This window comes from Platichthys flesus, chromosome 2 (assembly GCF_949316205.1).
Source record: "Platichthys flesus chromosome 2, fPlaFle2.1, whole genome shotgun sequence".
NCBI lineage: Eukaryota > Metazoa > Chordata > Actinopteri > Pleuronectiformes > Pleuronectidae > Platichthys > Platichthys flesus.
The window spans coordinates 21,610,237-21,635,970 of record NC_084946.1 but is presented as its reverse complement, the minus strand read 5'-3'; the positions used below and the strand labels follow the sequence as shown (position 1 = coordinate 21,635,970).

General features: G+C 47.8%; 1 protein-coding gene across 2 annotated transcripts; it reads right to left on the bottom strand.

Moving 5' to 3' along the window:
* Nucleotides 1-21,770, bottom strand: cbfa2t2 (CBFA2/RUNX1 partner transcriptional co-repressor 2). 2 transcript variants are annotated; one of them, XM_062405964.1, is made up of 11 exons: nucleotides 21,337-21,770; nucleotides 9,611-9,769; nucleotides 9,207-9,451; nucleotides 8,975-9,064; nucleotides 6,887-7,071; nucleotides 6,549-6,802; nucleotides 4,520-4,605; nucleotides 3,987-4,179; nucleotides 2,827-2,895; nucleotides 2,463-2,653; nucleotides 1-1,731 (listed from the first exon to the last, which is right to left on the bottom strand). In XM_062405964.1, exons 2-11 carry the CDS (start codon nucleotides 9,741-9,743, stop codon nucleotides 1,381-1,383), a joined length of 1,797 nt encoding a protein of 598 aa, XP_062261948.1. In that variant the 5' UTR covers nucleotides 9,744-9,769; nucleotides 21,337-21,770; the 3' UTR covers nucleotides 1-1,380. The 2 variants fall into 2 exon arrangements, with proteins under 2 accessions (XP_062261948.1, XP_062261954.1); XM_062405970.1 differs by lacking the exon at nucleotides 21,337-21,770 and adding an exon at nucleotides 12,360-12,477.
* Between the last annotated feature and the right edge of the window lie 3,964 nt (nucleotides 21,771-25,734).

Here is a 25,734-nt window from a genome sequence, read left to right as displayed (position 1 = left end):
AACATTCTATTTCTTTATTTCATACTTCATTTCATGATAAGTTTTGTTTTTCATATGAAGGTGTTTATGCCTCATAACAAAAGAAACGTGTTTGAAGGACAAAGGGGGGAAAGAAAAAAATCGTGGCTCACAAAATAAAGGCATTCTCTCATAATATTCTTTACAAAGTCATCACAACGTCTCAGCTGTAACAGTAGAATACGATACATCAAAGCTCTGCACTAAACGTTTGACTTTAATCTAACTGTGACAAAAGAAAAGAAAACAAAGAATGATCTGTACACACACAAACACACATACGGCTTAGCTCCTGAGATTCTCTGTGGCCGCTCTAAACCCAGCACCGCCACGCCAGCGAGTGTTTTTCTTTACAAATGTCTGATGGAACATTGCGGCTGCGGCGGAGGAGGAGGAGGATTTGCAGCGACCCCGTCGTTACACGGCCGACGACGTGAACAAGTGCCAAAGTGAAACTGCAACAAGAACAAAGTCCAAACTGTGTTTCTGTCCTGAATCATCATATCCACCTTCACCTTCACCTCTGAGTCGATGTCTGCTGATCAGGAATGAAAACAGTTCCCACTCCGGCTCATTGAACACGTGTATAATTATCTGTTGTTCACGAAGGCATTTACAGGCAATGACCACGACTCTCTCTTTAGTGACCGGAAACTTTGGTGATGCAGAAACGGCGCTGTGATACCCGAACACTTTTTTTAATATTGCTTTGACGGAACGGAATCGTAGGATTTACAATAATCACTGACGGCACGACCATTTCACACGAACATGACAAAACCTGGCGAGCAAATGTTTTACGTGTACAGGAGAGCTGCAGAGACGGTGTCGTGTCCTCTGCTGTGGGGTTTCTCCTACAGGGGGAGGGCCGGTGCTTTATGGCTGGTACTATTAAACTGTTTACATTGAACACCACCACCTCCCAATATTAAAATCTATACACAGCAACGTGAGGCTATCAGCTGAGGGGGAGGCGTCTTTCTCTGTCTTGTCTCTTTTCGTAACTTCCTCCACGCAGCCGGAGATGAAGTGAGATCTGTCGACAGTCTTTCCCTCTTCTCGACCGGCCAAGATTTGGGGTTTTTTTGGACAAAGACGTTTCCATCTGTTAGGAGAGGATCTGTTTTCCAATGGATGCGTTTGAGACGAGTCCATCTGTCCATTGCCAAGGCCTGCGTCCCAGTTGACACAGCACCCACAACAGTCATCCATAATCTGTCCCGTTCTCTCTGCCAAAGATTACGATGAGAAACCTGTTATCCTAACTTTACCCACATGCAGCTCCCACATTGTGCCGATTCAACTCCTCCCCGTTTGAGGAAGAGGATCGGTGACGAGTTGACCACTGACGTCCTCCGCCCTCTAATGTCCGTTTGCCTCGGCGCCTGAGGCGGGGGTGGAGGGGGTGGAGGAGCGAGAAAGGACCGAGGTCTTCTCGCCACCGGGACTGGAGGCCGATGGGGCGCTGTCGGAGGCCTTGACCCCGGCCAGGCCAGCGGGGGACCCCCTGGCTGCCGCCGCTGCTGCTGAGGCTGCCGCGGCCACCCGGCTCGCTGTGATGGCGGAAACGGATTTGGGCTGAGCCTGAAGTCCCGGGCTGCAGATGACGTGGTGCCTCTCCCAGTCTTTGTGCTGGCAGAAGGAGCCGCAGTAGCGAGCCGCGTTGCAGCCGCTGCACGTCTCGCTCGCCTTGCGTCCGCAGTTCCAGCAGCACTGAGGGGGACAGGAGGGACAAGTGTAAGTTCTCACATGCAAGTCTGTGTCCTCAATGCACTGAATGAAACTTTCAACTTGTATTTACTCTTTCTCTGGCCACTTGGGGGCAGTAGAAACAAGCTAAACATAACACGGAGACACTTAAAGGGAAAGTTGCTCAGACATGTAGCAACGTTAGCATTCAGTGTGAGCCATGTCTGATCTCCACTAACTCTTGAGGGAAATATCTTTGTAGGTTGTTAAATGCTCATCTGCATTGAAAAGCCAGCTGCTAACGAGCCATTTACTCTGAGGGTGTTAGAGGAGTTTAGCCTCCTGCCTCTGGAATCAACAGCACAGACTGAAGTTTCAAAAAAGAAAAACCAAAAGAATGAGCTCAGAGGCAGAGAAACACTTTGTGCCGCTGGAGGTTTTGCTTTCAGCAGGATTACATGAAAACTGCTTAACGGATTTCCATGAACCTTGGTGGGATTTGGGCTTTTGGGGTCAACAGTCAGGATTACTTGCAATTTGCCGGGGAATAATTCATGGATCTTGATGGAAAATATCAGGCGCATTAAGCGGAGGGGCCTCTATGAGTCGGTGTAATTTGGTGCGACTCGATTTAACTTAAAGGGGCTTTGTGAGGTGATGTAGTCACACAAATATGAAATTGGTGATTTTGTTTTTCCTCTCTCTTTCTTGCAGAACTCTGAACATTCTGCACCACCTGCTGCATCTGTGCTCACCTCACTGGAGTCCTCCTGTTCGTTGATGACACTGACGGCGTCCTCTTGAGCCTTCTTCTTCGCATCCGCCAGAGTCTTATCCATCTTCGCCCTTTCTGACGCGATCATCTCGAAAGCTTTCTGCTCGGCCTCGGCGACGGCTTTCTGGACCTCGTCCATGGCCTGACGCTTCACCTCGTTCACCGCCTCTTCTGCACAACACGGGAGACAAATGTGTACTGTTAGCTCAACTTGTTAGAACTCTCTCAGTAAAATCAGACACTCTCGGTATGCTTAAAATAAATTGTGATAATCTCTAGGTCCAACAAAACCTAGGTGCATTTCGTTCAGTTATATAAATGGTTATTTCAAGGGGTTTTCTTACCGGCTTTCCTCCAGATCTCATCTGTAACGTATGCTGAGCCTGGCCGTGGTGCGAAGTCACGCTGGGAGTCTGCAGCAAAACAGAGACAGAGGGGATTAGCACCTGTCAGGGATTATAGGGATATGAAGATAGTTCTTAATAATGGTTCGGTCTGTGACTGACGGCTCAACAAAGGAATCGGGTGCTGACAAAGAAAGGAAAAAGCCAAACAGGCCGGCTCTGTAATCAAGTCTTTTATTTTGTCTTCGTCTGCACATGGAGAACCAGTGAAGTAGTTGACTATCAGAGACTTGGACTGATCCGAGATCTGACAACTTGAGAAAGGAATGTGTTTGGCTTGGAGGGAGATGCGGACCAACAAGCTGTGTCAACATTCTGTCTCTTCCCTCCCTCTCTCCCTGCATCACAGTTCATTACTGTGTGTCGTTGGCTCATCTCCTCGTTCGTATATCCTCCGTCTCACCCCCGCTTTCTCTCTTTTCCTTCATTTACATCCTCTATTTTTTTCTTCTATCAACCAGGCCTGCATACACCCCCACTGCAGCCTTTCTCAGCTCGAGCCCAGGCAGGCGGGCAGGCGGGCTTACCGGCTGGGGGCCCAGATGGTACTCTGGCGAGTCAGCCAGTTCTGGGTCTCTGAGCCTGCAGGACGGCAGGACGGCCCTTCTGTGGCCGATATGGCCGAGGCCTGTCCTGGCACTCGTCTGTGACTATGAACCAGCAGGGGGACAGTGAGGCTGGCAGTCAGAGAGAACACTGCCAGTACACGGCAGACTGGGGGACAAACTGTGGGAGGACTCGCTAACAATGTGACTTTGGTGCACTTCCTCTAATGGCCACTTGACGGTGTATGGAGTGCTGCGTAGACGTGAGGCCTTGCAGCAACATGTTGACCTCAGTGTCCAAATCATTCAGAGTAAACAAGATGTTTGGATCATGATTGTAACAGACTCGAGAAGCAACATGTCCCCTCCCTCTGATATTTCTCTACACTCACTATAAACCAATCTATGGACTAAATAACATGTTTCTGAGCCTTTAAGTCTGATCAACTTATCACCCAACTGATTTGGCTTCATCCGGAGTCAAGAATAAATCTTCTCAAGTTTAAAAGAGCCACAGTCTACCGACATGAACCATTTGAAAGTACTTCTACACACCTGACTCTGCAGAGTGGGGGCTGTGTGTCTTGGAGAAGGGAGCGGAGCCCGAGCCTCCTTTGCGTGGGTCCTCCTGCTCGCTTGAGCGTCGCCTCCAGTAGTTGAGCTCCTCGCGATCTGACTCCTGGCACCGTCTGAGCACGCTCACTGACCTCCGTGTCTTCTCCACCATGTCCACAATGCAGTTCAACACCTGAGGACACAATAATTTTTTCGTTTTAGAGTCTTCTTGTGTCTATTAAAGAATCTCTAACTGGAGGCAGCTGTGTTGACGCTATCTAACTTTTATGGGGATGAGAACAACACAATGGATCTTGGAGCACAAACCCTGCATAATATAAATTAACCCTTAATTTCATTTGCTAATAAACCCGATTGGTCGCAAAACATAAATATCCAGTTGACCTTTGGATCTAAAGGGTTGTGAGAAAATAAAACACTGTGGTGCTGGGGAATGCAGTAAAACTAATTACATTTTACATTCCTTCACTATCTCAACCCATTAGCAGCGGTGTACATGTCTGCAGACTTACATGGTCCAGATGCCTCCATTCATCAGCCCACTCTCTGTCTGTCAGTCTGTGGTCCACCGGCTCTTCACGGTAACCCCCGTTGGTTCCTAATTGAAACACATGATAAACCACAGGTCAGTGTCATTAATATTCTTCTTGATACGAGAGAACAAGTGATGGTGAGAGAGGGAAAGATGTGTGTTAAGATTTTAGATAAACTTCTTCATTTCAACGCAAATTATTTGTGACAGGAGAAACACAAGTTTAAAGTTTATGGCATAAATCCCGTACATAAAAAATGACATTAATGACGTAAAGTAAATGAGGAGCAAAGAGTAAAAGACAAAAAGATGTGAGAGGGACCGAGGGATCGGGGGAGAGAGAAAGGTGGGGCAGAGGAGGAAAAGAGACGCCTGTGATGCAAAACAGACCCTCAGCTCCCAGAGCCTGAACACATCTGGAAGTCAGCTGTCAGCCACACACACATATACACACACACACTCCCCAAACTTCTCCCCTAGCACCTCCCCTCCTGGAGCTCACAGCATTCCAGTAGGGAGACACTCAGGCTGAGTGGAGTGGCTCCACTTCTAAACACAACCAGCCGGTCTGACACTCAATGTGGACTATTGCAACCGCTAACCACACACACACACACACACACAAACACATGCACGCACATCTGACTTCAGTTCAGCTATTACACAATGCTATGACTTAAGCAATATTTAATTGTACATTTAACAGTAATAATAGTTTGCACACGCAAGATTGTGCTCATGTAGCCCAGAAACATGTTGATGCACAGCCTTACGCAAAGTCCTTGCAGTAGCACGCACACACAAACACACACACACACACACAACCACCATCTCTTAAAACTGAGAGAGAACCAGCCAACAAGAGGCCACATGCACACTAGGCCTGCTGAAGAGTATAATGACTCACACACAAACACACACACACACACTAGCCTTCCTCTTAACCTCTTCCCTACTCCTGCTTCTCATCAGTGTTCATCAGTTCAAAGCCATGTGGACTGACTGTGTTTATGTGTGTGAGTGTGTGTGTGTGCGGGGTGCGTGTGTGCGTGTGTGCGTGCGCCTATGAGTTAAGTGGCGGCAGGCGGGCGGGAGGCTGTCAGACAAGGGACTAAGACCTCGTAAACACTGCACCTCCACCATGAACATATCAAGGTACGTGTCTTTATGTGTGTGTGTGTGTGTATGTGTGTGTGTGTGTGTGTGTGTGTGTGTGTGTTTGTGTGTGAGAGAGAGCCTGGGTCTGTGAGCTACTGCTGTTTCCACTGTGTGCTGACAAGTCCCAAATGGAGGGTAGATGTACACCAGAGTAGATCCAACCCTCGCTGCCTGGACAGTATGGCACTGTTTATACACACGTGGACTCCAGAGGCATATGGGGGTGGCTGCACAAACACGGAGACCACCCGTTATCACACACAGAATATGATGTGTGTGTGTGTGTGTGTGTGTGAGTGAGTGTTGGTTTCAATGCAGCCATTTATTTTCTAAATGTCTTCACCAGCCACTTGCACTCACAGAACCTGGCTCAGGTACATGACGGTCAGTGTTTATGTGGCTTGTGGATTCCTCCAGTAATGACTTGGCATGCGTTGAGAGCTTATGTTGTGTCCGGTGGGATGTAGGAGTCTAGAACCGATGGCTTGTTAAAGTTCCCCCACTAGCTGCAGGACTTCAACACAACTTGGTCCAGGTAGGAACGCTGCACCTTTATTCCACCTCACTGTTCTGTATAGAAGTTTGGGATGGGGGCTTCATTGCTCCACCTTGATGCCCAGAGGCGGAGGTCATTACAGAGCTGGATGATTATCTGAGTGAAAGGAGGAGCCAGCATGGCGGTACAGATGCTGCAGATGTTGTATTTTAAACATCTGGGACACTGAAGCAAATTGCCAGCTTGTTTGGTTCAGTGCAAACCGGCTAAGCTGACATCAGGAGGGGGCTCCTAATGACAACATTGTGCGATCACTAATAAAAGTGGCTCATCGGCAGGAGTGTGCGTCACGTACCAGGGAGTCGGGGTCTGTCTTTGAGCTCTCGGATCTCCAGCAGGCGCTGGCTGTGCTCGCGGTGGAGGATGTGCGGCGCGGCGATGTCGTCCAGGGCGTAGTGCTGCAGGGGCGGAGGGGTCGGGTGGAGCTGGGAGTTGAGGGGCATCGGGTGGGCGGGGCTGTGTCGGGGAGCGGGGCTGATGGTGCAAATCCGTTTCGCCGCCGGCTCCATGGCTACGGGTGGACGTTCGTGGAAACCGTTCTCTTTCGCCCTGAAAACCAAAGAGAAACATGTTAACGTACGTTTCTACAAAGACTAGATCTCAACAGGGACTCTTTTGGAGCTTGAATTTCACCTGCTGGGGCTGTGTCTCTTCATGGCAGCATCAGGAGGCTCCATCAGCAGCTCGGAGGAGTCCGGAGAGGAGGCGAGGGTGGTGCTGAGCAGGAGGTGCTCGTGCTGGGACAGGTACTGGGCTGGGGTTTGCTTGGCGGCCCGTGCGCAGTGGAGCAGCTCTCTCTGCAGCAGGGGTAGGTTTGCCTAGAGATAGAGGGGGGGGAATTCCAATGTTCAATTTCAAATTTGCTAAAGTCATAAATACAATTACTCATTCAGAGGCAAATATAATCGTTTTAAAGAAGAGAGGGGAGAAGACAGAGCTGGGCTTCATACACGAGCAGTCTCATGGGGAAGATACTTGGCTTGGGCGGGACTTAAAGGAGGGGGGGAGGGGGGGGGGTACCGACTCCTTGAGGTCTGGCTGTGAGTCTGGGTGTTGTTCTGTGGCTGCCTCCATGGTGGCTGTGGTTTCCCCCCCGCTCAAATGAAAAAAAAGGCTGAGTTCTCTAAACTGCTGCTGAGGCTGGCGACTAACCAGTGGCAGGCAGGCCCGAGTGCCACGGCCACAGTAAAGACGTGCAGGACGCTACCGCGGCTTAAAGACGTTTCAAAACAAATGCTACACAGGCTCCACTCCCCCGAGCCCCCTCATTCCTTACCCTGTTTTCTTTTTTTTATTCATCAGTGACTGTCTCTTTCGTATCTTTCCATCTCACTTCTGTTCCCTGGACCTCCTTAATTAGGAACAGACCCCGGTGTGTTTGCAATTACTCCACTTCCTCACTCCCTCGCTCCCTCGTCCCTCCTAAACAACCATACCGTTCTCCTTTTGTGACTCTGACCTCTTCTTCTTCTTCTTCTCCTCCTCACACAGCACTTCCAACCATCGTGTTTTCAACTTCTGTAAACCTAGACCCCCCCCCGTTCCAATCTTATCTGACCTTTACTGATTTCTAAGCAGAGCATCTCTCAAGCTTCATCCGTTAACGACGCTAGCATATCTGCCCTGTGCGCTCTATCGTCCTCTTTCGCCCGTCTCCCATGCTCCCCGGCCTCCTTTCCTTCCCTGGGGCCCCAGACAGCGGACACATGTGCTGTGTGTCAGCTCGGCAGAGGGCTCTCTGGGGTTCAGCGGGGCAAATGCTGGATGCTGGATCGGCGGCGCCTTGGCAGCTGAACGCTCTTTTAACGGGACAGCGGCTCCATATGGCGCACACACACTGCAGCCCATAAAAAAGGGAAGGGAACACTTTATAGGCATGTTTCACACTTCCGAGTTCCCACTTTTCCCTCTCTGTTTTCTCTCTCTCTTTCTCCTCCGCTACCTCACCCCTTGACTTTGTCCATCTGTCCGTTTCTTCCCTCTTTCTCAAGACTTCTCCCAGGAGTTGGAATTAAGTTGTGCGGACCCCCCCCCCCCCCCCCCCATTGTAATAAATTAGCAGAAGGAGGGGGAACAGAGGGTTCTTGTGTCTCGGCGCTCGGAGACAGACAGCTGGAGGGGCTCCAAAGGTGAGTAAGAGGTAAGTGTGGAAAAAGAGCAGATTTCGACTGCTTGAAGTTACAGCGGTACAACTCGCTGAAGATTTATGGGCTGCTTTACTGAAGGGGGCTCCTAAAAAGTATACACTTGCAGACTTCACTGGTTACAAAGGGGGCTCGCGAGGCAGTTTAACACACTCACACACTCATCTGAGGCCTGTCAAGTCAACATGCAAATCTTAATAGCTACTTTGAACCGCTGAAAGGCAGTTTATTCAATTAGGAAACCTACACAGAGGCGTATTTATAGACCTCTGCCATGTATCCTGGAAACATCGTAATATAGTGTTAATGAATCTATTGCATTTCCATCACCATGACTCACAAGCTGTATTGTGATTGGCCGTGGATTATTCAGATCATGCTGGATGAGGGGTATGTTGATGTCAAGGACCTTCTGTTTATCACCGGTTATTTGGTCATTAATCGTGCGGCCGAGGCTTGAGGGGCTGATGGGAAGGTGATGCTACAGTCACACAGGCTGTATGGTTTACTGGGGGGGGGGGGGGGGGGGCAAGGAACTGACCAGAGAAGGTGGAAAAGAGGATGGAGGAGAGTTTACCTTGAGGAAAGGAATAACGAAAGGCCGTAGGGGGAAGTTGGTGGCCTCCTGGAGTCGTGAGTGAAACTCTTCAATGGTAACTGTGGAATTCTAAGAGAAAAGGAAAGGGCGATTTCAAATCAATGAATTGTGAAAATCAAATTTGTGCAGAAACTGATGTGTGAAAAATGTTGTTTGTTTACAAGGTACAGGTTCATTTGTTCGTCTGTCGCATGATAACAAAAGGACTCACCACCAGGGCCAGCACTAGGCTCCGGACGCTGTCTCCGATCTCGGGGGAGATGTCGTTGCCAAACTGCTGCAGCGTGGTCAGGAAACGCTTCAGCTTGCTCAGCTGGCGAGCCCCACAGGTGGCGGGCAGCTGCTGGTTGGCTAGCGACGAGGACGAGGAGGAGGACGGCCCGTTGCTGTAGCGCTGCGGCGGAGAGGGCACTGCGTTCAAGGTCGGTGGGGAATGATGATGATTCCCGTTGGTCACTGGGGATTAAAGGTGAGAGGAAGATGGGATTAATCAGGGGGGGGGGGGGGGGGCAGAAAAAGCAAATAGCTCACAGGAACTGATCAATAAGATTAGGACTTATGCTATTGGTTTTTAGCTTTTTAAGACAACTGATGAATTTAGGAGTGGACCCTTACATGCTGTGGTGGAAAAAGAGGCCGGTCGAGGGCCGCTGGGGTTGACAGAGGGCAGGGGGGGCATCGTGAGGCTGTTGATGCTGCTTGGGGCTGATCTGGAATGAGTCTTAGCATCCACAGGAGAACCGGGCATGGCAGGGCTCTTCTTCTCTCTACTGTCTGCACGAGGAGGAGGAGAAGAAGAAGAAGAAGAAGAAGAAGAAGAAGAAGAAGAAGAGAGGTCAGCTGAGGGTCGACAAAACCAGAACACGTAAAAAGAATAATGTCCTGAGAACACAGCAGTGGGCGGAAATCAAAAGCAGATTTTAACTACAGAAGCACAAACATTTCCAGAGAGAGTTCCCATATATTCACAATGCACTTCTCTACAACTGTGTGTGTGTGTATGGATGGAAAGAGCAAAAACTAGGGTGTTAAATAAGTTTGGCTATTTTTCTTGAACTCATTAAAGTGTCAAATAAGTAAATAAATACGACCACTTTAACTTTCCCCATCAGCTCACTGGTTAAAAAAACAAAACAAAAAATCAATGCAAAAGCAATAGGTCTATAGTCACAAAAGAAATGCCCCGCCCCCCCCAAAACCACTTCACATCATACAACACATACTGCCAGGTCACCCCCCCCCACCCCACCCCACCCCCCCGACCCACCGACCCCCATCAATGAGCCAGATGTCTAAAGTTTAGCCCCTCACTCTGAAACCATTCAGATCAATAACAGAAGAAATGCTGAAGGAGCCTATTGTGAGGGGAGAAGAATGCCCCCCCTTTGAGCTCCCCACCCGATGCAGGCGGGGACACACGAGAGAAAGGGACGGGGCTATTTCACGCTTTACTAACAAGATCGGCGAAGCTTTTGAATGTTAAACGCTACTTCTCAATATGCTTCTGCCGCTGAATGAGACCACCAGATAAGGGGTCTGAAGAAAGTGGGATGGGGGGGGTGGGGGGTGGGGGTTAGGCGAGCGATATGTGGGATCAGAAGCCGCCTTTGTCTCCCGGAGACCCATGAAGGCTGGGTCCCGTCTCCATTTAGAGTGGATCAGACTTTTCTAAGAACCGACGATTAATAGACAAGCATGGCCTCGCGGGTCATGGGTCAACAGAGAGCAGCTTTTTAAATGTGGTTTCATGGCTTTAAGGCTTTGGCTTCAATGGCACCCTGTATATCTTTTTCACAGCTATGAACTCTGCATGGCCTTGAGCCACAGGGACCCGGTTTATAAAGAGTTGAGACGGGAGTGTAAGCCGTCGGTTGGTAGCGCAAGGAGAACTGAAGAGAAAGGGAACAACGCCCGTTAAGTGGATAGAGATAATTACAATTGTGAGAGTAAAAATATGTAAAAAAAAAACTAAAAACAAACAGGAAACAATGCTAAATTAATTCAGTTCAAAGTCAAATATCGAAAATATGTGAATTAACAGTCGTCTACAGATAACTGGAGAAGGAATCTCCCCTATTTCCGCGAGTCCGTCTATATGACTCATCTGTCATGTGTGTGACAGCTTTAAATGCTCCGTCCTTCCGTTGCCCCCCCCCCACCCCCCACCCCTCCATCTCTGTCCTGCCGCGTTCCCTCTCATTCTCTCAGCCCTGTGGCCTGCCTGCCATCGCTCCACCTGTTCACCAACATGGGGGGGCAGGAAGGAGGGATCTACGCAGACATTTGGATCGACATACCCACCCACCACACACCACACACACACACACAAATAGTCTGCCAGTGCACCGCAGGAAGCAGCCTGCAGCACACACACACACACACACACACACATACACACATACACACACCAGTATCAAAGATCTGCACACTCCGTCCGTATGGCCAGGAAATTAGACTGACATCTCAATAACAGAATCAACGGGGCATATGGCCTTAGTGTCAACACTGTCACCATGTAAACAACTTCATATACACACACAAGGCCTCGGGTTGTGGCATTCGGATTGTGCTACGTACTCACAAGTTCTTTTGTTGACACATCATACAACAGTTTGTCACCAGCAGAGAACATGAGTTTTCAGTCCAACTCGCCTGTCGTCCTTGTAAAGCGTTCTTTTAAAAAGACGCTTGTAGATCTATTGTGTTTGACAGACAGGCCGCAGAATAAACACAAGCACAACAGTCGCATGCGTGTGCATCCAGTTCTGCAGGGGGCGGAGAGAATTAGGCTGCAGCTGCCTCCGTGCAACCTCAAGATGCAGAGCGGGTCTGTCGTTCGCCTCGTCGGAGGTAATGGCCATAACAGGAGACATCAGGTGTGTGTGTGTCTGTGTGTGTACGTGTGTGTGTGTGTGTGTATACAGTGCTGACAGCCCGTAGAGAATTTCCTCTGCTCGTCAATTAAGACAGCGCACATATCCCGGATGACTTCATCTGGCCTGTGAGCACCTGAGTCCACTGTATGCAGTCACAGGACTGTCAGGGGAGGCAGCTGTCACCGCAGCCACAAAACACACACAAACACACACACTCACACACACTCACAGGGTGCACAGAGTGGTCTGATGTTAACTCAGGTGAATATGGTCTTGGAGGAGGATGTGGGCTGTTTGTCTGGTCTAAATGCCACCTGTCATCTTGGCTCTAATGGAACAAAGGGAAGGCACACAAAGCTCCTGGCCGCACATCCACAGGATTACAGGCAAACGCCACAATGCACACACACGACACTTTGAGGCGAAGGGGACGAAACTGTGAGCAGATCATCACACTGACGAAAACACAAAACTCCATCTTCTCATACCGTTCTGGATGCTCTTCCAATCACGTATTGAGATATTGGGTTTGTACGGCCCGTGCGTTACTCGGCTCCACTTATTTGCTCTCTGCAGCAGTTGTTATGCAGGGAAGGAACAGTCAAGTGCGTCTGTGGTGATGGCTGTTGTTGCTAACCAGGTGTTCCCTGTTTGTTCAGCTCAGGTGTCGCTCGTCTGCATTCAGACCTTCAGCTGCCTGTAATTGCCTCGGCCTCTGCAGGTGATGCAAAGGGACAGAGAGAGGGGCTGCGTCCGAAATGTTTAGGGACGTTTTTTATATCCCCTAATTGGTGCACTTACTGTTTCCCACAATGCATCATGGAAAGTAGTGAACAGCTGATGGCCACTAACCGAGCAATATATACCATCATGCACTGCGCTCGAGGCGGGAGTCGCGACATCAACAAGTTTATTAGTAATTCAAAACGTTTTTTAACCTTAAAGTGTAAATAATCAGTGCAAAATAAACATTTAAAATTTACTATGGGATTTTCTAGTGGCCGACGTTGTTGAATGTAGAGGACGTTCATTTAGTCAAATAAGGATCTTGTCAGAACAGATAAATTAGACTTGATGTGTAAATAAATGTGTTCAGCGGTCGGGGTTTATTAAACTCATGGTTAAACTGTAAAGTTTAAAAGGTCTAAAGCTTTGAGTCATGAGGGAAGTATGTGTAGTTGAAGCCGCGCTGCTATCACTGTCCTGTTATCGTAGAGGAGGCGAGAGAGGACACAATGCAGACTGGACTCGTTTATCAGTGAGCGGAAAAAAGATAATTCATGTTGTGTGCCATGCTGCAGCTATCAAAACAGCTTGATTACTAAATTATGTGGAACACCTGTTATTTACCAAGACTGAGTCAAAAACATAATGATAAGGGATGTTTGGCCAAAGAGGGAATTTAAGCTAAGTTAGCTTTCTGTCCAAAAACAGTATTAATCCAGATATAATTTAACAAATGAATCAAATGAATTTTTGATATAAAGCCTTATTGATTGTACTTTGTACAGAGGGATAAATAATCCTACTGCGATAATTGACAAAACAAAAAATGTGTATGCTATTTCGATAAAAGTGTTAAATAATTATCCTGCAGAGACATCTGAAACAAATGTGCAATCTCCCCATTTGAATAATTAATAGAGCGCTCATATGATTAAAAAAAACATTAAAACGATCCCAGATATCTGTTAGAAAATGAATATTCAGGAGCAGAGGACTCGTCTTGGAGCTGAGGGCAAAAAAGGGACAAGCTAACAGGCCCCTTAGCACCCATGCAACTGATGGACGCTCCTCCTCCTCCTCCTCCTTCTCCTCCTCCTCCTCCTGTACCATATGGATCTAATCGGCCAAGAGCTGGCCAGCTGGGACCTCCAACAGTCACCTGTGAGGGAGGAGGGGGGTGCAGAAGGGACGGCTGGAGCCTCCTCTGCGAAGCCAAGGCTGCCCCCTCCTCCACACAGAAACACACACACACACACACACACACACACACACACACACACACACTTATCTGCCGTCCCTCCAAGGAGAGGGGGAGGAAGAAGGAGGGGGGGGGGTAGGGGAGGCACGAGGCGGCTGAATGCAAGCGAGTGGACTTAAATGCCGCGGAGACAAAGGCTGCACCTGGTCCCCGTCAGTCCACACACACCACCACAATACAGCACACATCTGTTCCTCCATCCTGCTCTCCCTTCTGACCTCCACCCACACACACACTGACTCACACACACACACTCACAAACACTCACACACACACCACTCACTGACACACACACAAAGCAGATAATTCAGCAGCGCACGGCCTCTGTGAGACTGTGTCAGGCTGCTGTTACAACCCTACAGCCACACAACAGTTTCAAGGACTTAAGTATTTAAGAGAGTGTGTGCGGTGTCAGATTCCCGTAAATCAGGAAACTCGTGTCCCCCTCTGCTAATTTCAATCAGCTTCATTTGCGTTATTGCTCTCTGGGGGTCGACCCCTCGTCCACTGTTGAGTCGCCTCACTTCCACTCGAGCTGTCATCGGATACGATTTGTAACGCAGTAGAGAGTAAAGTGGTTTGTACAGTTTAATCAAAGGCCTCATTTTTTATTCAGGACATGTCATTTGAGTAAAATCCACACGTGCATGTTACTAGTAACTCTAGAAATCTCTGTCCTACTATTTGTCTGTATCTAGACTTTATCAACAACTTCAAACTTGGTGGATGAAATTGTGAGGACATCAGAAGTGTTTTGAATGAGCCCCAACCCAAATACCACAGCAAAAACTAAATATTTTTTTCCGTTTAACGTTCAATTAAATTTGTTGCTTTGCTGGTTCCACGGTGAATTGGACGCATTCACGATTTGAATTACATCTAATTTTATTTGCACTTTATTATTTGTCATCTCGGGCCAAAAAAGGGGCTTTTCAATTATCACAGTAACGACTCTGTCGAAACCGTTAAACAAGCACCCGTGGGAATAAGAAATTAGTCTGCAAATTAGTGGCGCCAGAGGTAGAGAAAGAGGGATGCAGAGAGGGATGGAGGATGGGAGGGAAGGAATAACAAGGATAGAAAATACTGTTTTCATTCGGTTTCATCAGAAAGACAAGGCTGGTTGTCAGACTCCGAGCAAGGCTGTTTTTCTTGGCTCTCATTACCACCTTCCAGCCCTGTAGACTATTTGGAGAAACCCCAATATCAACACTCTGCTAGGGAGGGGAGAGATGGGGAGGTGGCAAGTTTGACAGCAAAGGGGGGAGAGTGGAAGAAAGATGTACACAAGCAGAGGGCAAAAAGGTGGGGAGAGACGGAGACGAGCTGGGAGGAGGCGAAATTGGCAAAAACAGAAATGGAGGTGAGGGAAGGTGAAAAGAAAGAAAAACAGAAAACACGCAAGTGACTTCCAGTCAAACACATGTGAAGAATCACAGATGTGTAGAGAGAGTGAACTCCTCACATTTCCCCGAGACGCAGCGATGATGAGAAAAGCCCCCACATAACCTTGTGGCTCAGTGGGATGATTAGAAAAACACTGCTGTAATCCAGCGTGCCACATAGTGATGAAAAAAGTGGGACACAGGGATGGAATTGTACTTAGTGGCAAAGGGAGAGAGAGAGAAAGCGATGAGGGGACGGCAAGGCAGACAGACGGTGTCCATAAAAAACTGGGAGTGAGCAGTAAAAAGAGGCTCGGTGATGTGAGGCTGGGAGCAGAGGAGGGAGAGGACGTCTGGCAGAGACTGGACGGAGCGGGACAACGAACAGTGTCCACGTGTACATGAGGTCGGGCCGGGGGAGGAAATTCACTGATGAGAAGTTTGTCAGAAAACTACCAGACCTAAACTATAAATGACTCCAGTGCCTGTAATTTCTTTTCACTTTCTGAAAATGTCCATGTCTTGGGTTCAGGGAGGAAACACACAAACCATAACGGCAATGAAAATCGTCATGTAAAGAGTCATAGTCATAAATCCAAATCCATTAACAAACCGTACGACCCATAAAAGTAATGGCACACCAGTATAGAGCATACAGCCCAACAGCCCCCTTCACATTCTACAAGCTGCACCAAGTTTCAACAGTTCCCTAAACTTGGCAGATTTTCACCATCCAAGATCCATGAAAACCTCAAAGAAATCAATGACAATGTTCTCACAATGCAAAATAGAATGAAAACAGATTCTTGGATCCGGCCCCTGATCTGGGTCCACACCAAATTTCAATGGGATCCTCTCGGACCCATATCGCATCCTTCCAGCTATTTTTGCGATAATCCTTCCAGGAGTTTTTGTGTAATCGTGGCAATATACAAACGTAGTGCAGACAAAAAATATATAACCTTCTCTGTGCAGGTAACGTAAAAGGGTGGAACAACAGTTTGTATTGTGTGTTTTCCTTCAGTTTCTGCTCCAGGGCTCCACTGTCTTTGGGTTAAATGAGTGTGCGTTATTCAGTGTGGCGCAAACTTTTAAACACACACACTCGCGTCACACACAGCTGTGTCACGGGGGATAGGGCTGGAAGTGGATGTGTCATCATGTGTAAGTGTGTGTGTTGGCCCCGTTTACCAGGTGCTGGGTTTGTCATCGGCTGAGCGGAGGGAGAGGACATTTATCCCTGAAGTAACACAATTTACACACACACACACACACACGGACACGCGCACACACCTGTGAAATGTCCGACCCGAGCCACATGTGCATTCCCACCCACACGAATAACAACTGTGACATAACCGGGACGATTTGAATCCTCCAATCGCGACCTTCAACCGAAAAAGCTGTTACACACACACACACACACACTCACACACACACACATATTTACCCAGCTCTCCCACACCGGCTCCCACTCTCCGAGGCCAGTAGATTATCTGCCTATCTGGTTACAACCCTTCTCACCTCTCCGTAACAAATCGGTTAGTCTGCCCATCAATCATCGGGAGCCTCATAATTCTTTAAAGCACAAAATCGCCACGTGAAAAACAATCCGCTCTCGCTCTTTAAGGACGCATGACCATGAGAATTATGTCGAGTTGTCTTTATTTTCTTTTTCCCATGCACATTTCATCTCGGGGTGGAAAAAAAAAATCCTAACGCTGAAGATGTATATCACCATGTCTGTCTGGAGGATTAAGACTCTGTGGCTCCTGTGCGTTACAAACCCAGACGATTGACTGCAGCCAGGAAAAGAGAAGTGTTTTCCCTCTCGGAGACACACAAACGCAGACGCTCGCTCTCACCTGGAGAGTTGCAGTATTCCATTAAACTAAATACGAGCTGGAAAACAAAGCGAACACTGCGGCCCGTCTCAGACCAGGTGTCGGGGGCCTCAGCAGCCGAGCGGCCTCGGCCCAACCAGATGTTGAGCTCACGCGGAAGACTTTCACATTACACTTGACTTCAGACGTCCTCCGCGACGACTCAGTGGGTTTTATGTTTATGTTCTCTCACTAGCTCCAATAGCTACTCATGATGAAGAACGCGAGTTTACTTGAGATTCAAATGATGGACGTGCAAAAGTTGTTTACGATATCGTCTCTGAGTGAAACTTGTTTGTGATTCGTCTGTCACATATATTTATATTACATTATTTTCTCCCATTTCCCAAAGTGGACGAGACTTTTCAAACGCTCACATTTCTGACTCCCAAAAAAACCATGATGATCACTTATCATTATAATGCTAATAAATAGTGTCAGACCAATATCAGGGAGTAACACATTTCTGACCTCCGATTTATCAGTCAGATTTTGAAGAAATGATGATTGTCAATGCCAGTGATTGATAAACAACCAATTAAGGAGAATAAACATAATTTTCTTTTTTTCTGAATTATCTTTTCGGAAATGTTTATATCAGTATGTCTGTGAAAAGGCTCCAAAATGGTCGATTTTATGGCATAATGATAAACGGGTCAGGCTCCACTATAATGATTCTACTTGGTGTATTGTAATTATAGAAGAGACATTAGTCTTTCTACAAACATGCTACAGAGAAAACTATTGTGTTGCCCTGGGGGGGTGGGGGGGGGGGTTTGGGGGAAGACAGGGAAATAAAGCTGAGACGTAAGGTCCCCACACGGAGCTGCTCACTGGTTTATCCCAGCAGAGCACAGAGACAGATAAGTCAAACAAAGAGGCCAGCTGTGCTCAGAACAATGAGGAGGACGAGACAGAGATAGCGGAGGATGAGTGTGTGCGGTTGGGAATGTGTGGGCAGTGGTTTGTTTTGATGGGGGGGGGGGGGGGGGTTGAACGCACATATGTTTAAGAACACGGTGCATTCTTCGTCTATGTGTGCAGGGCGTCTGCGTGGTGATACGCTTTTCACGCTTTTCTAAAAAAAAACATTCTGGCATTTGGCTTTTAGTTTGTGGAAATGCAGTGATTTTTCAACGCTCACTCAGAAGGAGGCCGAGGGGGAGGGGGAGAGAGAGAGAGAGAGAGAGAGAGAGAGAGAGAGAGAGAGAGAGAGAGAGAGAGAGAGAGAGAGAGAGAGAGAAAATAATGACTAAGACAGACAATTCACAGAGAGGGGCAGCACCACCCATTTCTTATCCACCCACGTACCTAACAACCCGAGCACAGGAGTTTTATTCTTTATTTCTCTCTCTCTCTCTCTCTCTCTCTCTCTGTAGCAGCTTTTACCCTTCAGGGCTTAGCGTTGGAAATAAGGTTTCCAGGAAAAAGTGCAAATGCATCATGTTGCTTAGGGATTTCACTGAGGTTCACCGAATGTCAATGTTTCCTCTGTCTGTCTGCTGGGTGCCTTGATTGGGGTTTTAGAAAGTGCAGCCTTTAGGCTCTGTGACATAATACCAGTTATATTAACATCTAAATAACCAGAGGGGTGGTTTTGCTGAAAACCCTGAGAATCAACAGAACGCTGCCCTGCTCAGATTTAGATATTTCTAATCTACATAAGCCATAAGGATCAAATCTGGAGAATTGGCTTCGGAGCTCCCCCTCAGTTTGTCTTCTCCACAGGCGCAACAGGAAGGTTTTTTTTCCTCAATCTCAATCCAGACCATGAATTGATCCGTTTGAAGACTTCGGTCGCGGTCGTTTTACGGCCTTTTAAGCATGTGCCGGCACTCCTCCCCGTCACACCACACCAGCCCCGTAAATAGAGGTCTGGTCCTGGGTCAGCGAGCGTCTCTCTCAGGGCAGCGAGGGGTCAGCGGAGCCCCCCCCGCAAGAGACCTCTGACTCGTGCACTTGGCACAAGGAGAGGGGCTGCCACACCGTGTCAATGGGGTTGCAATGGGAGAGAGGAGGAGGGGTGGGGGAGGTGCAGGTGGCGACACTCACTGACACAGATCTGTCTGTACGCTCACTGACACACACACACACACACACACACACACACACACACACACACACACAGGGCTATTTACATAGTCAGCAGACGTCCCCCATGATGAAACAATCTTTCAGAGTGCTACTTGTAGTGACTGAGCGGTTTCTGTTCAGTAAATGGCTGAAACCCTTTCATGTCCAGACACACAACACACACGCACACACACGCACACGCACACAGAACCCCTGGGGCCTGATATCACAGTCCTCACAACTGGAACTAATAGAGTACTTCCTGAATCATCCTCCTGCAGCAGCTGCTCTATTCTGTGTGAACGTGTGCGTGTTGAGGACGGGGGGGGGGGGGGGGGGAATTCTTCTGATAATAGTGAGCAGGGGTCATGGTGGTCTCGATCTATTTATTACCACACTTTGAGCGGAGAAGCTCGCAGCTGGGATTGAGGTCGGCGGCGGAAAGTTATTAAGACATGTAACCTTGTACTACAGCAGACACAATGTCTACAAGGCACCTGGTACACACACACACACACACACACACACACACACTCCCTTCCCCCCGGACACAACCACACACTCACCAAAGTACTGATTGAAAACGTATTAAAGCAACATCAGCCACTGGGAGTGAATGGAAGTGAGATTTGTGATTAAAAAAAAAGGATTTGAAACTTCACGTCCTCGGATCTTTGCACAAACAGCAGAGCGGACACACAAGCGAACACACACACACACACACACACACAACAGTGGCTGCTGTCAGGAGGGTGACAGTGTCCAGCGGAGCAGACAGGGGTCTCTGGTTTGAGGCTCTGCAGCCGACAGTTAGACGCTCCTATCTCCCTGATGGACCAGCCTGGCCTGGCGTGACACTAGCCAGGTCTCTCTGCCTTTTCTCTGTCTGCTTCTGCTGCACACACACACACACACAAACACACAACTCCTCCCTCCACACGCACAATTTCTCCTTCAAGGTAGACAGCCAAGGTGCAGTCGCTGGAGTGACTCGTGCGACGCTGTGACATTTGCACCCGGCTGGGTTCCAGCCTCCCACTGATGTGTCAGTGTTGTGCAACATGTAGGCACAGCATGAAAGACAGACGCAGCAGTTTCCCTCCTCTTCCCATATGTCTGTGCAGCAGATGCACACGTCTTCTTTACCTACTTTCTTCTGCTCTGTTTGCCATGTGGAACAGAAATCCGACTCAGTGGCAGCTGATCACGTTGGCTGGGTTTATTTTTCAGTTTTTTTTTTTGTTTTGTTTTTAAGCGTGGGTCTTCGCCATGGAGGAAAGCTCTCCCTCCTTCTTTCCACTGGTGGAAGCAAACAGGGCGTCAATGGAAAAACAAAGATAATCTGATGTAAAACAAAAGACACTCAAGCGCCTCGCATTTAATCAATTTGTGAAAGGTGAGAATTATGGAATTTAACCAAATGTATCTGTTGTTTTTAGTCGTTTGTTGATCATGAGGAGATTCGACCCTGTTTCCTTGTTGTTTTCATGTTCTCCCCCTTTCTTGTCTGACAAATAAATCTAATTTAGGAATGAAGGTCTCTGTTTAGAATGTGAGAATTTTACAGTTTTTTAAGCCTCCATGAAATGTTTGATTGCCCAAGCAACATAAGCAGAACGTGGACCCCTGATGTTCCCTCGTGAGGCCGAACATGAGCAGTTCAAAGGTTAAGGCTCATTCGTAAAAGGAGACAGACAGATATCGGGGAGCTTTTTGGATAATCACCACACAGCAGCCCTGGGAAACGCTTCCTCCAACCCAAACAACTCAGTCACACGCGAGGAAACACACTCCTTAGCTTTTCTTTTCCTCCAAAACACACAGCATGACGACCGGGCATCAACACAACACGCCGAAAGTCTCAACAACAATCAGTGCTTTGTCCATATGGCGGCAGAAGTTCTGTGGGCACAGAAGCACACATTCATCCCTCCTTCCTATACCTCAGTGGACGAGGATGAAAAGATGAAGAGTTAAAGAGGAAAGGATGAGGCACCATCTGTACAGCACGGAATTAGGTTGGGACACACACACACTCACACTATGCACATAGATGCCTCTCACAGAGAAACCCACTCACAAACGGAGGTACACACATTCTGCAGTGACACACAAACACACACAAATCGTCTGTTCCTACCTCCTCTCTAGTAGAGTCCACTCCTGGGTCCGTGGAGAAAGTCAGCTGCGGAGTGGTGCTGTGGCTCTCTTATCCGTTTTGCCTGGTTGTGTGTGTCTCTCTCTCTCTCTCTCTCTCTCTCTCTCTCTCTGACTCCACGCCTTCATATGTCAGGCATGTGTTTGCATTCCCACATATGTGAGCTCCAGTGCGGCGGAGAGGCCAGAGCCAGGGACGCAGATGGCACCCAGATGGAGGCAGATCACCGAGCGGACCAGCACAGCGCTGCACGACACACACACACTGACACACACTGACACACACTGTCGCTCTCTCTCTCTCTTCTTCTTCTTCTTCTTCTTACTTTATCTTTTAATCGGCCTCCTCTGGTGCATTGATTTCATCCAACTCTCTCTCTCTGTGCATCCTCTCTCGTGCTCACTCTCCCAGGCTCTGACTCCCTCTCTCACCCTCTCGGTGTCTCTCTCTCGCTCCTCGCCTGTAGCTCCTCCCCTGTTTTCCCACACATCGCCCTCCCCCCCTCTGTTTTCGTGGGCCGAGTGCTTCGGTGACGTCACGACTACCCATCATTGCCCCCCCCGCCCCCCCGCTGTGGCTCCTGGCCAATCATCCGCTGCTGACTGGCTCTATTCAACCTGCATTCACCGGCAATGGACCCTGCAATTAACATAACTAATTGCTTTGGCACCTAAAGGCTAAACAAGGGGCCGTGCCAAAGGGGAGTGTGTGTGTGTGTCTGTGTGTGTGTGTGTGTGTGTGTGTGTGTGTGTGTGTGTGTGTGTGTGTGTGTGTGTGTGTGTGTGTGTATGCATGCATGTATGTATGTGTTTTTTAAGGAGGGTATACCATTGCAACCTCACTCCCTACCACTCTCCCCCCCTGCCCCCACCAAGAGAAATAGGGCTCCCCCCCCCCCCCCCCCCTTTTTAAAAATGTTTTCATACTATCCACCCCCCCTCGTCCCGGCCCTTTCATTGATGCCCTTCCATTGTCTCAGGTCCTTAACGCGGCCGGCTCAGACCTGCATCGCCAGCCAGCCAGCCCATTGGGGTGCACTTAAGGAGCATGAATGAGTTATTCTTCTTTGCCTTCTTCTCCGCTCTCGTCCTCTTGCTCTCCTCTTCACTGAGTTAAACTTAAATCGTTGTGTGATTTATGCCCGGCCTCTCGCACAAGTGCCGCCGCCGGAGACAATACAGGTTAAGATAATGGAGCCGGCGTGCTTTATTCACTCCCGCCCATTATTCCCGGACTTCTTGAAATAGCGGAGGAACGCTGCTAAGTTGGTGCCGCATCTGCGGTAAATGAGACATTAATCTGTTTTGTACAAAGCAGCTGACAATCGAGAGAAGGGGCTCAACGTGCGAGACTTGGCCGTGTGAGCAAATGCTGTTGGATAAACACAAACGGTTCATTAGAAGAAGGCGATGCTGCCCTTCTTTCCCCCCCGCCATGCAAATATTCAACCATGCCCTCTTGAACCACAGGTGAAATCCCCAAAAAGTGAGAAGTAATTGCTTGTACGTAATCACCAGGAGGACTGAGGTGGGTTATTTGATTGCCGTGAGTTGTCAAAAACGACATTGGACTGAATAATCACCCATAATAACCTCTATCTCCCCTCCTGTCTCCGCACAGGCCGGCTCCATTCAGGGTGCATCTGGTCAGCCAGCAGGCTCAGAGGCAGGGCCAGGTGGCGGTGAGGGAGGGAGGGGGTGGGACGGCGGAGAAACGTGGAAGGCCGAGCATCTGAACATATACTGTAATCCACACACGAGCGTAGGATATAGTGATGACGAAGGCCAGCAGCAAAGTGGATTTAAAACCCAGGTGTAATCACTGGCACATGGCAGAAGAGTGAGCAAGCTCATTAGAGCGCTCTGCTGTATAGCTACACAGCATTCAGTTTCTTATTTCAAATCTCGTTATGCATCTAATTTTAACAGAACAACTTATCAATTAATCCATATCAAGCAATTGTTTCAAAAATGAGTTGACGTTCAATCAAGGAAGACAATACTTATGTTTGAGAAGATGTCATAAATAACTGATTGTCTCTGACTAATTCTCTGTTGAGCGAGTTCTCCATTGATCAACTTGATTTAATATTTCAAAATTACACAACCGAATAAATCTGAACAAATGTTGTTACCTTTCTTTCTCTGTGTGGGATCATGGAAGGTGTGAAGGGAGCTTTTGGCTGCTTTTTATAACTTGCAAACGAAACTTGGAGTAACAGGCTATAACTGCTGACCCTATTTTAGTGGAAAACAACAACGCAGGCCCCAGTCTGGTCGGGATCAATCACGACCCAATTACCAGGGCTGGACGCACCCACTGTCGTTAACCAGTTTCACCTCGTTAGTGGTCCAAGAAAAGAAATCCCACGTCACACTATTCATAATTGCTGTTTCCTTGTATTTTCTACAATCAAGCAACTGACTGCAAAGTCGACAGAATCGCTTTATGTTGAGATGCTGTTTGTAAACAAAAAGACATGTACGGATGAAGCCTCCGCCTCAAGTCTATGCTCTAAGCCTTTAAACAAGAATCAAGGGAACTAGCTGTCCTAGGTATATAATTTTTCTGATGGAAAATCAGCATGTTTTATGTATGCATACTGTGTGACTTCCTTTTACTGTAGCTGCTCTGGCCCCATGCAGCTGTTTGCCATTGTGTGCATGGCTGTGAGATAAAGAGAGAGAGAGAGAGAGAGAGAGAGAGAGAGAGAGAGACAAACAAGAGAGTTTGCAGCATCTGTTTCTGTTCACACGCTCCCTCACCAAACTTCCACTTTTAGAAAAAGTAAACAGTTTTTTGGGGTTTTTTTTAAGCTGAGGGAACAATCAAGACTAGAGGGAATTATATATCTTAAAACTTGAGGATTGTGCGAATGAGATAACAATCAGTGTTTGTGTATTTGAAAACCAGTTTAAAGACACCTTATTCAAATATTGCTCTTGATCAAACATAAAGAAGGGTTCAAGGGTTTTCCGTGTAGTATTGTGGCTTCAGATCTGTGACATTTCCTGCTCCGACAAAACAAATGTCTAATCGTCAAGAGACTCTATCTATTCAACTTAAGCACAGTCTTATTCCCAGGATAACGCTGATCCAGCATACAGTACCTACCATGAATGGCAGAATGCATCGCATATGAGAGGGATGGTATCTAAGCTCCACTTTTAATAAACTTCTAAGTACCTTCAGCAGGGAGGTTGTGTTTTCACCCCTTTCTGTTTGTTGCTTTGTAGATTTAGTCAACCAGATTACGCAATAACTGCTGAACTGATTTAAAATAAACTTAGTGAAAGGATGGGGACACAGGGTGGAAGGAACTCACAAAAAATGCAGATCCAGACAAAGAGGGGGATCAAGGATTTGTTTTTTCTTTAATAAAGTTTGATAGGGAGTTAGCCTTGGCGGAGGTATGCAGTCTATGTGTGGCCTTCTGCTCAACTCTGGATAGCTGGGCCACAATGCAGTTCAACTGAGGTTCTACTCCACAATCTCTACAAAGCCAACATCATATACATCATTTAAAGGATCAACAAATGCAAAGACACTTGGACTGATCAGATGACATGATGTAAACCTGGAAGACCCCAGAACTGTACCATTCCCTAATGGGACCTCACTTTGCTTGTGAAAAAGGAATGAAATGAAACCTCATATGAACATCCAAATTGATGCTCAAAGTTTTTATCAACAGGCGTCCCGGAATACACCACCAGGGAACTTCGGGAAATGTGAGACATCCTCTGATGAAACATGGTCCCCCGAGTAACAGGAATAGTTTTGTTCTTAGAACTCACTGAGGGGTTTTAAAGGGAAATCTGAGTGATGGGATCCCACTGCAGAGAGTCGCTGCCAAATCAGTGTGAAACGATGACATGAGATTTTCATAAGCTGGGAAAAAGCACCATAGAGCCGCTTTGTATTCTTTTCCCAGGCGCAGCATCCTACAGTCGGGAGCTTTCCAATTTCACACTGGGTTAAGTCAATGTTTGTGAGATTTGTATGTGCATGTGGTGGCTGTGAATGTGATGGGACTGTGGACTTATCAGTGATCAAGCTTCTTTGTCGTCAGCTTGGAACGTGAGCCAGGACAACTCATTCTCTGGCCTGATTCCCAACAATGTCAACTTCCCTGGCCAGGAGATCTGTGTGGGACCATGACACAAATACATAAAGACATGCTTTGTTTTGGCTCAGGACAACTTACAAATACATTCCATGTTAAACTTGCAAAGACAAGTGAAGGCCTGAGGACTGCTGCCCATGCATGTTCACTCTGCACTCAAATGTCCTCAAATGAAGATTCAAGTGAGATTGGAAAAGTAAGAATAGAAAGAATTGGTTTACCCAGGTCAGTTTAAGAAGGTTTCCCTTTGTGAG